The sequence below is a fragment of the Orbicella faveolata genome, unplaced genomic scaffold (genome assembly GCF_042242905.1).
Source record: "Orbicella faveolata isolate gen_17 unplaced genomic scaffold, um_ofav_v1 contig_24, whole genome shotgun sequence".
In the NCBI taxonomy this organism is placed as follows: domain Eukaryota; kingdom Metazoa; phylum Cnidaria; class Anthozoa; order Scleractinia; family Merulinidae; genus Orbicella; species Orbicella faveolata.
This window is the reverse complement of record NW_028301552.1, coordinates 33,612,089-33,625,981: the sequence shown is the minus strand read 5'-3', so window position 1 is coordinate 33,625,981 and position 13,893 is coordinate 33,612,089. Positions and strand designations below refer to the sequence as shown.

Here is a 13,893-nt window from a genome sequence, read left to right as displayed (position 1 = left end):
AACTGTTTCTCTCATTTTCTGTCTTTATTAGTAATGCTAAAACGAGGAAAAGAAACTTAAAGTCAAAGGGTCCTGCAACCACATGGCTTTCTTGAGCGCAAAAAACCGATCTTAGCAATAGCGCATCACCGCAGTAATTAGAATATAATGTGTTACAATGTTCTCCAAAAGAGGAAAATAAATTGACACTTGTGCCCACTTTACACTAGCCAAGGTGATGGTAAAAGCCGAAAGTGTCTAATTTTTCGCTATATTTTCCTAAGAGAGGAGGTAATTCCTCTAAAGTTATTTACATGCATGGTAGCCAATTATTCCTTGGATGAGATCATCACGCGCACCTCTCAGGAAATAAGCAATCCTGCGACGCCGAGTTTGCCAGGCGAACACCACGAAACACCCACACAACGCGCGTGGTAGCCCGCGAACACAGACGTATTTCTGGCTGTCACTTGGTTCCGCCGAACTTTCACGCATGGCAACATTTTCTGCGGAAGAGCTAAGTACGATGTCTAAAAATAACTTTAGAGAGATTACCTTGGGAATAATGTCTATATGAGGGATGAACTCTCTTATTCTTCAACCTTTCTTGAGTCATCTGTTGTGCGCTTCTTTACGTGCAGAGACGTTTTCGCGTTCTGTTCGCACTAAAGTGATTTGGGGCGCGAGTAAAAAAAAATCGACGGAGTAGAGGGTGGTGGGGGTGAAGGGGTGGTGGAGTTGGGTGTCTCACTTGAGCAAACAAGTAAATGTTCAGCATCCAGATCCAGCCAATATTCTCTTTTTTTCTGGTAAATCATTAAAGAACAGTGTTAAATTTAGTTTGTCAAGTTTGTTTTGTTTTAATGCCACGTTGATTTCACTAATATCGAAAATAAGTTTACAAAGGTTACATTCCAGAAGTTTAATGCATTCTTTGAAAACATTATACGTACGGATTGAGGATTGAATTATGTGAAAATCAAAGACCTGTCAGACTCAAAATAATAGTAGAAAAACTATCTTTTTAAAATTTTTCTTTTTTTTTCCGACTTACAATTAAAAAATACTGACTGTAGGTACATTAAATACATCTTAGGATTTTACAAGCCAGAAGACAGAAGTAGCATGTGATAATCATGCTTACATATAACATTTAGCTCTGTGACGTCTCGTTTGTCCATGACTAACAAGCTATGTTACCAACCAAAGATGCACAGCGATTCGTCCAAAAAGATTTTCCCACGCTAAAGTTTAAAATAGAACGGCTTAAAAAATATTGGTCTACTTTGCAGAAATACTTTAAATACTTAATTTCGTTTACTCACTACACCTGGCCTATGATTGAAACATCCTGCTGTAAAGAAGCCCTTGATGATCTTACTGAAATAAATATCACAGAAATGCAATCTCTCCAAAGATCATGGCCGTTTACAGAATTCTTACAGAAGCAAAAGGCCTTTAGATTCTGTAGACATAGGCCTGTTCTTGACCCAGCCTTGATTTCACTGCCCAAGAGGGTAGACTCGTTTTCTTAAACAACAGTTTTTAACTGAAGTTATTAGTGACGTTCAAAAAGTTAGCTTGTACTGTAAACATTTGAACATGTCTGTGCTTTAGATTTTCCTAAAACGAGTTAATCGTTCTTTGAACGTACACAAACAGCATTGTCCTTACATTATTCGATTTGAGCTTCGAACCTGGAGATCAACCTTAATCTCACGCTCTCTCTCCGTTGCGTCCCTAAAGACAAGGGAAGGCAAAGGAGAGAGAGAGTCTGGGATCGAGTTTGCCTCAAGATTAATCGTCTTTGGCATAAAGTTCAGTGGGGTACTCATGGGGATATTTTGCCACATGACCCATACACTCCTGGTGCTGTTTTTTCAGGCGGGAAGGCACAGTGTCATATACATCTTGAAACATTTCTTTGACAGGTGGTTTGAGAGCTTTTTCAGCTCTGGAAAAGGCTGCCATGACTTGCTGACGGGCATCACGCTTCCACTCCTCTTCCATGTTAGTGTCCCACCATTCTTTGTTCTCCATGTACTGTCTGGATAATAAATGTCAGTTTATAATTAGCAATTAAATTATGAACTCGGGATTACTATTGCATGGGCACAGCACGTATAGAAATACGTATAGAGGCAGAACGTATAGCAGCACGTATAGAGGCAGCCTGCAGAACAGGCGTAATTTTTTTGCGTATTTTAGGCGAACAGAGACGAAAGCGAGGCGAGCCCGAGGGGAAGAGCGCGAAAAAAATAACCAATTGGGTAGCCGAGTTCATATTTGAACGTCGGAACAGCTTGAACAATGGTATGCGTACAGGCGTTATTTTTTTCGCGCTCTTCCCCTCGTGCGCGTTCGTCTCGCTTTCGCCTCTGTTCGCCTGAAATACGCAAAAAAATTACGCCTGTTCTGCAGGCTAGTATAGAGGCAGCGTGGCCGAACGGTCAGCGCGTCGGACTTCCAGTCCAGCGGTCCCCGGTTGGAGCTCCGCTCACTACCTGGATTTGTTCCTCGGTAGCCCCGAGTTCAAATTCTTGGCCACGCTTGTAAATAGCCAATTGTTTTGGGATTCTTAACAATGTTATGTTCAATTTGAATTATTTGTTTCAGTTGTTTGCTCGGCCCCACTAGCACTTACTGCCGTGGGTAAATAAAGGCTATATTTCTTCATTTTTATGAATGATTTAATTGTTTTAGTATAAATCTGCTAGCCTAAATCTTCTTTTCTTCTTCAGTACCAAATTTCTTCTTCACTCTCAACTTTTATGAGGTAATAATTCAGTTAATAAGGCCAAACGCCGAATAAAAAAACTAGTAGCCATTTATACACTCTGATACACTTGGGTGGAGGAAGGCGAGGTGAAATTAAGCGTCTTGCCTATAAAGCACCAGCCAAACGTTCGCAACATCTCAACCCAACATATCCCAACATTGTTGGCCCAGCATTTGCAAGCACCGGCCAACATTTGAACGCAACATATCCCAACATTGTTGGGCGCAACTCGTTGCGCGCATTTGGTCATCCTGTTGCGACGTGTTGCGACATGTTGGGTATTGAAAATCGAACAAGTGCGCATGCCTGGGCGCAACATTGTTGCATTGTGCTGGCCAAACGGCTACAACATCATGCAACATCCGCAAATGTTGCATGAAAAATTTGACCATTTTCAAATTTGAGCCAACAACACCCAACATGTTGCAACACGTCGCAACAGGGTGGCCAAACGCACGCAACATGTTGCTCCCAACAATGTTGCGATATGTTGCGTCGAAATGTTGCGATCGTTTGGCCGGGGCCTAAAACACAACATGATGACCCTGCGAAGAGCTTACAACCCGGGCCTGTGGATGTGAAATTTGATATATTAACCATCTCGGGCTAGGAAACACTGTAAAACATAGATAATATACAGGCACAGAGAAAACTGGAAGTATCCAATTTGATACGTGTTGCACAATAATTTGGTGCTGTTCTGTGAGTTGGTTACTCCAAGCACATACCTAAGCCTCCCAATAGGGTGGTCCTCTTTGTCCCAGTAATTGACTTCCTTTAGAGAGCGGTACACCGAGGAATCATCACTTGTACTGTGGTGGCCAATTCTGTGAAAACATATTACATTGTAATTATTTATTGTTTACTCTTATGCTGCTTACAAAGCTCAAGATAGGTGAGATCAAGTAATCTTAAGAGGAAGGAAGTAAACATGGTTCACCCCAGATCTCAGGCCATTCAGGGACTTTTCAAGGACAAAGCAGCAATATTCAAGAACTTGCATAATTTTCCTCAGAATGAAATGGAAAATGTGTTTAGGTAGCTATGGTGGTTAATACAAAATACTGAATTTTCAGGCCCACCTGAAGGCAGGATTACTTTGAATTACTTAATATATGCTAACTTACTTACAGCAGGTACAGTACTTCACATAAAAATCCTTCAACTCCTGAATCATCAAAATCAACTTTTTGAATTAACAATAATCCCCAGGGGCAGGGGTACTCCCATGTGAAAAGACAGGGGATGCTCATAATTGAAAAATTGGAGTTCAACCTCTAAAGGAGACCTATCTGGGTACAGCTAATAACCTTTATTTGACCCGGATGAAAGATGCCACTTCAAAAAGGATATGACAGCATTTTTTTTTACTATATCTTTGAGTGCAAACATTTGTCAATAGTGGTGTTCCCTTGAGCACACTAAGCGAGATCAGAATTCACGATTTACAAGCCTAAGCAAGATGACAATCAGCTCTGACATTTTAACATTGGAGTCCTCCAGGCATTGTAATTGTTTAACAGTCACTACTCTATCTAACCTGTAAGTCATAGCCTCAACCATGACTGGTCTTGACTGATTCACTGCAATCTCACGAGCTGCTTTGGTGACATTATAAACGGCAAAGACATCGTTACCATCCACACGAATTGCTTTCATCCCATAACCCCTGCCACGTCCAGCTACACACAGATATCAGACAAAGTTAAATCATGCAGGGGGAGTAAAAATAATTACTAAAGTTGGTATGAAATTTGCTTGGTTAAGATTTTAGATAGACTTTATAGAAGCTGAGAATAGAGTGAAGAGATCCTATCAAGAATATTCTATTTTTAGTTGGTGACAAACATTAGCCATGCATGCACCTGAAGAAAAAATCGCAAACCTATTCCATCCCCTCTGTACTGATCAATGGTAGGAGTGGATATGGCATAACCATTGTTACGGCTGTTGAATAAGATGAAATATCATTGTTAGACACAATATCCATGTCCTAGGTAATTACCATGTCTAACTGTTGACCCTGGGTAACCATAAGGTAACAGGATTTTTCCATTCAAACTAAGTTGGAACATTCATGAATCAACAGCATGCACCATTCATCTGCTCATTCTTTGCCTACTTCTGGGGTAGATCTAAGAGGGGTTTGGGGGGTTCGGTCAAACCCCCTAAATAAAAAAAAATGACATGTTTATAACATGGTGGCTTGGCCTCAGAATGCCAGAAATCCCATTTCCGAGGACCTCAATTTTAAATACCATAAATCCCAGAATTTGCGCCCCCGCCCCCTCAAATAAGCACCTCCTTCAAATAAGCACCCGTCCAGTTGGCCAAAATTTAAAATAAGCACCCCTCCTCAAATAAGCGCCCCCTCCCTTTCCCCCATTTTGTGGACGAGTAATGAGACAACAAAGGATCTATAGTTTTCGTCGTGTAGTATTAGATTAGTGCATTGTTTCGGTTTGTGAACATGTTAAGTTTGGAAAAAAATTACAAGTATTAACGGTGCCACAATTTAAACTTTAGGATCAGCTTTTTATGTCGAAAAACAGCTTATGTTGTTGTTTACGTGCAGATGATGTATTACAAAAATGATCATGTCAGGCCATGAATAATTTGGGAAAAATTAAATAAGCGCCCCCTTCGATTAAGCGCCCCCCCTTGAATAAGCGCCCCTCGTCTCCCTCTAAATTTGAAATAAGCGCCCTGGGCGCTAATTCGAGGATTTACAGTATTTTACAGGGGAAGATGCTCCCACAGGGGATTGCAAAACTGTCATCAAACTGTATGGCATTCCCACTTCATGTGACACAAAACTATTAAATTAATACGTAAACACTAAAATTATGTTACACCATGTTTGGGAGCCATTAACATATGAAGAGTGAACAACTAGACATATTTTTACTCATTAAGCTTTGGATAAATACTGAATATTTTTCCTGTTTTTATTTACCAGAAGAAAATGACAGGAGCTTCCAGAGTTGCAGCAAAGTTAAAGGCGGCATGGGCATCTCCTTCACTGGCAGCTCCTTCTCCAAAATAACAGATGATGCAATTCCCAGTGCCTGCTCGTTTTAATGCATAGCCATATCCAGAGGCTCAAATAAAATTTTAGAAAATTAAATTAACTACTAACAGTAACTGTTTATCATAGACTTGATAATAGCTAGTAAATAAGCGAGAAAGCTAGGAAGCAAGGAAGGGAGCAAGCGAGCAAGCAAGCTAGCAATTAACTAATATATTTAACATCAATAACATTATGAGTGCACAAATATACAATCATACAACACTGAAACAACAGGTCCACTATAACTTAAGAAGACTGATGCTAAACCTTGCAATAGTGAACTAACCTTGAGGCATCTGAGTAGCCAGGGTAGAAGAAATTGTGACAAAATTGAGATCTTTTGAACCATAGTGGACAGGCATCTGCCGACCCTTGCCATTATCATATTGATTTGCATAACACTGGTTCATAAAGTTATCTAATGTGAATCCTCTCCATAGCAGGACACCAGCTTCACGGTACTGACCAAGTGCAACGTCCTCGGATGAAAGGGCTGCTGCACTACCAAAATGTGTCGCTTCTTCACCATAGCTTGTCATATAAAATGATATACGCCCCTTGTTGGAAATAAAGAAAAAAATTTCATAGACAATTCAAATGTTTATCAAATGGATTTCTCACTAGGGCTTATCATGAAGAGTAATAATTCTAATAAAAATGCTATTTTAGGACAACAGCAGATTTTTGCCAGGAATTTTTAAGATTGTTAGGAATCAAGAGGCGGGAAACATAAAAATTAAAGTTGACACTACACCAAGTTTTTGGAATTACCTTCATTGCTAAAGAGTACTTGTCAAACAATGCTTGTTACAGTTGTCAACCCCTGTGTTTGCTAGGTAATCATAACATAAAAATTGTAACCATTCACTAATAGTCAACCTTAAGCTTCTCCTGCAAAGAAATATCTCTCTAACCAGGTATTAAATCTGGACTAAAGATTGTCCACTTCAAGAAGCTCTCAATCCCAGGGAGGGGAATCTCCTATAAAAAGGACGGGGTGGTTGTCGTACTTTTGGCTGTTAAAAATGCTGATTTGATACTTCTTGGGCCAAGGGTGTTCAACCTCAAAAGGTCCCACAGTGGGAGCTTTTGCAGTACCTTTTAAGGCATTGAGCTGAAAAAAGTCAGTGTCAGGTCAATGGTGTAGAAATGGTACTTCTTAAGGGTGAAAAAAATTTCAAGCCATGCCCACAAAACAGGATCTTGGTACCTCTTAGAGGTTCTTTTCAAAATTTCTGACAAGCATGCCCATCCTTTTCATAGCGAGTAAACTTTTTATATGGGAGTCGATCCCTCCCCCCAGGGTCTAATGGATCATGTTGCCTTGAAGTTATTGGAGACAAATATTTGTGAACATCACTCAGTCTTATCACTTATTTATTACCTGTCGCTGAGACTCATATAGTATACGGTCCATTGTATTCAACAGAGTCATCTTCTTGTACATATCCTGTATTACTTCTTTGTCCAGCTACAAAGCATGAAATAAATTGAAAAAAAAAGAACTCAAAATATCAGTGATCTTAACCTCAGAAGTGAGTCAATGATTTTGACGCTAATAGAAATATAGAAATTTAATTCTATTTATAATGAATAATTATATTTGTGTTGGTTTTTCTTGCAAACAATCACATCACATTGAGAAACTGGCAAACAAGTGTACCTTGAGAAAGAAGCAACGGATTGAGTTTAAGGTGGCTCAAAACAGTTTCCAACACTTAGATTTTGATGGGTTGTTAGAACCACTCTTTATCACTTGACACTACAATCATGGTATCAGAAAACTCCCCAATCATTGGTGAACACACTTTTGGCAAAGTTTAAAAAAATTCTGTACATAGGGTTCAAAGCCACCATAAATTTTCGCAAATGCAATTGCAGTTCCCAATTAAGAAATCTTTTAATCCAACCTATCAACTTTTAACTCAAACTTTCCAAGGGACACTACTTTCTGCTTCATTGACATAGAAGAAGTATTATTTCATTCTATATAAGGAGAGAGTGAAGTCTAACAGAACTTGGTTACTTGCCCAAGCTGAAAGTTGCAAGTTGCTTTGAGAAAAATATCAATTTATTTTAGGACATTGCGCTGCAACACTGCAGAGTTCCCATCAAAAGAATATACAGTTTGAATGCAAATACAATAATTAATAGATATGACACCATGTAAGGTAAAAAAAGAATAGACTGTGGCGATGGTGAATTGCTGTCAGTAGTAGACCACATAAAGGATTACGGTACAAAATGTACAATTTTTATGCGTTTTAACCCCTACCAAATGATTATTTTCTGTTTAAAGAACAACAAGTGCGCGATTGTGTTTTGTGGAAGAACAGACAATAATGGAACATTAAATTATGCAACATCTGTGTTGACCCAACCTCCAACACTCCCCCAAACCGACGTCGAAGTGTCGCGTTTCATTTCTAAACAAACAAACGTTGGCTCAAAAATTCGCCATTACGTTGTAAGATTTCGGCCTTCCCGGGTATACATATAGGATTTAAGGTCTAGCACTAAATTTATGAGATTTGTAATAGATCGATCTTACAACAGGCTAAATAAATGTTCGAATATAAGCTTAAATTTAAGCTTACCTTAGGATCGTGTGCTTCATCAAACACTTTTCCGTTCCGATCCATGACACGATACACAGGAATAACTCCGCCATCGTCTGGATCATCGAATTCCAACTTTTCGGTGTAATATGAATTCAGAGCGCCCGGAAATCTTGGCTTGTCTTGATGTTCATGTTCGGGATTTCCCGCTCCAGTGCTGTACGAACTCAACTGTAGAAGATGAATTAGCAAAATCATTGCTGATATTTTCCTGATCAAGAAAGGAAGATAACACAGTTAACTTACTCTTAAGGTCTTGAAGGTATTGGGTAGTGTCTTAAGATGGAAAAATTTGCTGCCAAAGCGAGGAAGCACTGCTCTTACAAGCCACGTTGAGGCAGCCATCTTAGTACCCTAGCGTACCCCTGGTGACTAGAAAACTCGTCACAGGTAGGCCAGGGGACGGGTAGGGCTGGATATTTCTGGGAGTGGTGTATGTGATTTTATTGGAAGAAGGGAGAGCATTTGTTGCTTACTCTCTTATACGCTGTAACTGTAGAGGTTGAGTTCAATATATTTGCGGGGAATAATGTTTTAAAAATTGCTAGAGAATTCATTTGAAAGGCATTATGAAAAAAAAGTTTTGATGACAACCTAACCTTACCCTACCCTACTAAAATTTACAATGTCCAGAATTCTCATGTGAGCCCGCAAACATATCCAGAAATTCAAAATGGCGGACGAAGCTTTGGATGAGAATTTTCCACGTTATTCATCAGAACTAAGATCTATGCGATGTGAACAGAGTCTTTTGAACAAAACAGACGGATCAGCAAGCTTTATGCAAGGTAATATTTCGTATTTGTTTATCCCGACGTTATCAAAGTTAATTGAACTAATCATAGGCTGGCATATATATTGTTTACACGCGTTCTTGGCATGGCATCACCATGGGTTGCTAAATATCACTGTTTCAGGAAATACTCAAGTGATTGCGGCAGCATATGGTCCCGCAGAGGTCAGAGCAAGCAAAGAACTCATAGATAAAGCTACCTTGGAAGTTGTTTTCAGACCCAAAGTTGGTATGCCAGGTGAGCAGTTTTGACCAAAAAGACACTGTTTATGGTCTTTATGGTTGTATCTCCAAAATAAAGAACTATCCCCACCAACTCTCGTGCCTGCGCTGTTGAAAACATCAGTATCTTACTCACTCACGCCTACAGACTAACTTCTTACACCTAGCTGAAAAAAAATTGAGCTACTACAACCTAAACTGACACACTTTCAAAAAGTATATAGCTAGTCAAACCAGCCCAAGAAAAGACCGTGTAAATGACGGGACACTTACCTCACTCAATTCCCAGATTTTTGAGGGGAAACATTTTGGAAAATGCTGGTTCAATTGTGAAGGTGTTTTGTTTGGTGAAACAAAACTGCAACTGACACCAGGAAATATCTTCCAAAATATGGCCAGTTTTATAAACCCAGATGTAATATATTTTAAACCCTCGAGACAGTGTTTCATCGGGATATCAAAACACTGAGAAGAGAGTTGACGTGCAGCGGAGTATTTTTGTCGAAATTCAAGGTGTTTGGATAGCCGATGAAACACTGTCTGGAGTGTTTGATATATCTTCTCAATCAAAACAAAAAGTAAGGAGTAAACTGAGAACTAAAATCATCAAAATCTATGCTAAGTAAGACTGGATATCAAAACTTCCTTCATGGTTGTGATTTTCTTTGTTTTAACTTGATGAATTATTAATGAGTCTGAGAAGATACTTTCTTGTACTCATTAATAGTTCATCAAGTTAAATTACAGACAATCAACCGTGAAGGAGGTTTGGATATCTGATCTTAATTAGCATGGATTTTAACGGAACAGCGGAATGACAGCTCCCCTGTTCTGTCAATCCACCATTTTGGCTTTTAGGGTCACTCCCTAAAACGTCTTTGCTGATCCAATTGTCAAATACTCAAAGTATCTAAAATTTACCCAAAATCCGCTAGCTAAATAGGTATGAAAGTAATAAACAGTTTCTTTTGTATCTGTAAGATTGCAAGGGTCCACAAAATTTTATTTGAGCCATTCCTATACAAAACAGAATTATAGTAACTTTCTGGAGTTCCTTTCAAAATTTTAAATGATCACCTGTAGCCTGTAACTTTTGTATGTGATTTCTTCCCCCCAAGGTTTTTGCCTTACATTAAATCATATTTTCCCCCCCAGTGGATAGGAGTGTCAGAGCACCTACAGTCTATATAGCAGACCTTCGTCAGCATGGCAAAGCTAAAAGGTTTTCAACCTAACAAATTTAGTGACCAACATACTGTTCAAAAGAATTGCTGACATAGACCCATTTTGTTTTGAACTTGAGACTACGCAGTGTTGAATAACTGGTCTTCAGTTGCTGCAAATTTCTTAAATCCGCAGGCTGTGCAGAAAAACTGATGGAGAGGGTTATACGTAATAGCTGTGATCCAATTGTACTGACTTCCAGACACCCAAGATCATCCCTGACTGTTGTCATACAGCTTGTTCAGGACTGTGGATCAGTATCCTAAATGATATTGTCACTTATAGTCAGGTTGCCAAGTCTGTAAGGGATGTTAGGTCATTACAAGTTAACCACCAACATGTGTAAGTGTTAGAATGTACCATCCTGCTACTTCCAACATTGATACTATTCAACTCAGTTTGCCTGTGTCAGATTTTGGATATTCTCATTTTTCATTAAGTTTTATTTGTCAATTTCTTTCATTGCTATGTGGCTGGGTTTTTTAAAATGTGATTTTTGTTGATTGATAAAATTTGATCAAGTTTTTGCCAGACATTTTAAGACTTCTCATGGTCTAGAGTTTATTGTTTCTTCATTCATCATCAACAAAATATGCTTTGTCTTGGTTAATTCACTGTACATCAGATCATGCAGATGTAAGGCTGTGAATATATTCTTTTACATTTTTTTCAGGGAACAGTTTCCTACATCATTATTTTATGGCTACAGGTACATTGCACAATTTTAATATTTATCAACAAAAAAATTCTGATCTTGTCAAACAATTCCTCACAAGGGCAAGGACTCAACCTTCTGATCTTAATACAGTGCTAACCAACAGACCAACATACCAAATGTATCAGGACTGGTTTACATTTCTAATATATTTCCCATTCTAATTCTGACCTAATAAATTATCAGTCTATGCACTTGTGTGCTTTCATTAACTGGCAAAGCTACTGTCCTGTGCCATCAATGCTGCCTGCATGGCTATGGTTGATGCTGGTTTCCCAATGAAGTGTCTGGTTTGTTCTGTGTCTTGTGCTTTGAGTGAAAATGGAGACATCCAATTGGATCCTACTCTGGAACAAGAAAAGGTATATTGCTAGAAGGTGCCATTTACATTCAAATAATAAGGGTGTCTCAAATTGAAATAAAGCAGCAGGGGGATTTCATAAAGACTAGGCGGAGCACTATTCAGTCAAGATGGTAGCAGCCTTGTGGGGAACAGTGTCTGAGTGGGTTACTCCCTCCTACATAGAGTACAAGGTGCAGGGACTGAAAAATGTTTTGAAAATCTGCATGTCTTGAGACCGTGCAGTCTGGTGCATTATTTTGTAGCACCCAGAAGTGATTTTCTTTCATTTATACAGCACAAATACTTGAAGTACATGTAGCTGCCACATTACATTGGACATGCATGATATGTATTAAGACACTGAATGAGAAATTTTATACACTCAGAAATGATATTTCATGTACAATTCATTTATACAGTCACAGAAAGGGAAATTATAAAACTCTTTTTTCTTACAGTCAGCCTCAGCGGTGATGACCTTTGCTTTTGATAGTGTCAATAAAAATGTGATGACATCCTCCACAACAGGCAGTTTTACAGTACAAGAGGTAAAAATTTAAAAACTAGACATTCACTTAGACAGCTTATTCAAAACCTAGGAAAGTCATCCTTTTTTATTCTGTCTTTTGATTTTCCAAGTTGTTATTACAAAAAAGAATTATGCAAAACGAATGTCGGTTATCTTATGATATTAAATATTCAGTATAGTTATTATGTAACAATTTATTACACTAGCGTATTAATAATTTTAGTTATCAACTCAAGTGATCTTTTTCAGTATGAGAAGTGCTTAGAAGCATGTCGGAGTGCTGCTACCAAACTTTTTGACTTCTTCAGGCTGTCTATCGAAAGAAAGCTTTCCAAGGTAGAACAACTTACATTGATGTCCTTTTCAGTCATATTTTCAGGAACAAGATGTTGTAGAGTTGTGCTCAAACTAATCTGTGTTTCATTAACAATAGCTGACTAGTCATGACACATAAAAAAATGTTTTTTGGCATGTTGTAACATACCGTCATCACATGCAACAAAGTTGTACTGTATACAAAAACTGAATTTGTCTGAATGATTCTTGGCCACATTCAATGAGACACTAATATACTGCATTTAATGTAATTATGATTTCTTTTTCTCTCAACAGGATGCAAAGTTCATGGACATAAACATTGCCTAATTTAAACATCATGGCATCAAGCAAGGTTTGCAGTTGACAAACTACATAGGACCAACTCATGTGTTACTTGAGCTGGGTATGGTATGCTGGTTAACTCTGTATTTTACAAATCACAGCTCACTGCTTTCTTGTGATTCAAGTGCTCAGTGATCATGTTAATCCAAAGGATTCATATCATAGGGCAAGAAGATTATGGCCAACTTCCACTAACAAGAAATGAACAATAACAAGTGATGGCCAATGACGTGGTTTGCTGTAAAGATCAGCGATGCCGTCCTTTTGAAACAATTCAGTGGTATAGTAATAATATGGTTGGTAATTCAGACAAACAGGACAAAAAAATCAGGAATGTCTAAGTTCGCAACGCAAGTTTTTCATTACATTGGGACATTCAGCTTTCAACTCATGATCAGGATACCACTTGTTACCATTCATGCCGGTGATGGACTGCTTGGAGCAGTCATTTGACTTCTCCTTAAAGGGAAGAGCTGGTTTTGTAGCTACCTTGTGATGGTGGTAAAGTGCAATCTGTACTGATGACCTGTCATACATTGGAGCAGGAGAAGGGGGCTGGAAGGCCCAGTGATGAAATTTGTGAGGAGAGGGGTTGGAGAGAGAGAGAAAGGGCTGAAGGGAAGGGAGAGTAGAAAAACTGGGAAGTTTCGGGCTGTGGAAAATAATACAAATATACAATTGGCTAAATTTAGTCTGAAAGCAAATATTGAGAAGTGATCTCTGTGTGTATTGCAAAACAAAGTAAGAAAGAGCTACTTTTATTAGTACATAATAAAAATGAAAAAGAAAATGTATATTTGATAGTTTTTGAGAGATCTCAGTGGCAGTGTATTTCTAACAAGGGAATTAACGTCAGACAAAGAGGTCATACAAACCATTGACCTGGACTTGACGAGTCGGCATTGTAAGGCATATCACATTGCGGTTGACTTGCTAGGGAATCACACATTTAATCTTTCTT

At 38.6% G+C, this 13,893-nt stretch overlaps 2 protein-coding genes across 3 annotated transcripts; one reads left to right on the top strand and one right to left on the bottom strand.

The window, feature by feature from the left end:
• Nucleotides 1–814: 814 nt before the first annotated feature.
• Nucleotides 815–8,816, bottom strand: LOC110046310 (2-oxoisovalerate dehydrogenase subunit alpha, mitochondrial-like). The gene is made up of 9 exons (XM_089292103.1): nt 8,693–8,816; nt 8,426–8,617; nt 7,213–7,299; nt 6,115–6,385; nt 5,715–5,859; nt 4,644–4,705; nt 4,299–4,440; nt 3,487–3,585; nt 815–2,026 (listed from the first exon to the last, which is right to left on the bottom strand). The coding sequence occupies exons 1-9, from the start codon at nt 8,789–8,791 to the stop codon at nt 1,777–1,779; spliced, it is 1,347 nt and encodes a 448-aa protein (XP_089148229.1). The 5' UTR covers nt 8,792–8,816; the 3' UTR covers nt 815–1,776.
• Nucleotides 8,817–9,090: 274 nt separating this feature from the next.
• Nucleotides 9,091–13,054, top strand: LOC110056212 (exosome complex component RRP46-like). 2 transcript variants are annotated; one of them, XM_089291747.1, is made up of 7 exons: nt 9,092–9,234; nt 9,364–9,477; nt 10,821–10,942; nt 11,622–11,762; nt 12,202–12,291; nt 12,522–12,608; nt 12,885–13,054. In XM_089291747.1, exons 1-7 carry the CDS (start codon nt 9,120–9,122, stop codon nt 12,915–12,917), a joined length of 702 nt encoding a protein of 233 aa, XP_089147873.1. In that variant the 5' UTR covers nt 9,092–9,119; the 3' UTR covers nt 12,918–13,054. The 2 variants fall into 2 exon arrangements, with proteins under 2 accessions (XP_089147872.1, XP_089147873.1); XM_089291746.1 differs by lacking the exon at nt 12,885–13,054 and having other exon boundaries at nt 9,091–9,234; nt 12,522–12,713.
• Nucleotides 13,055–13,893: the final 839 nt, after the last annotated feature.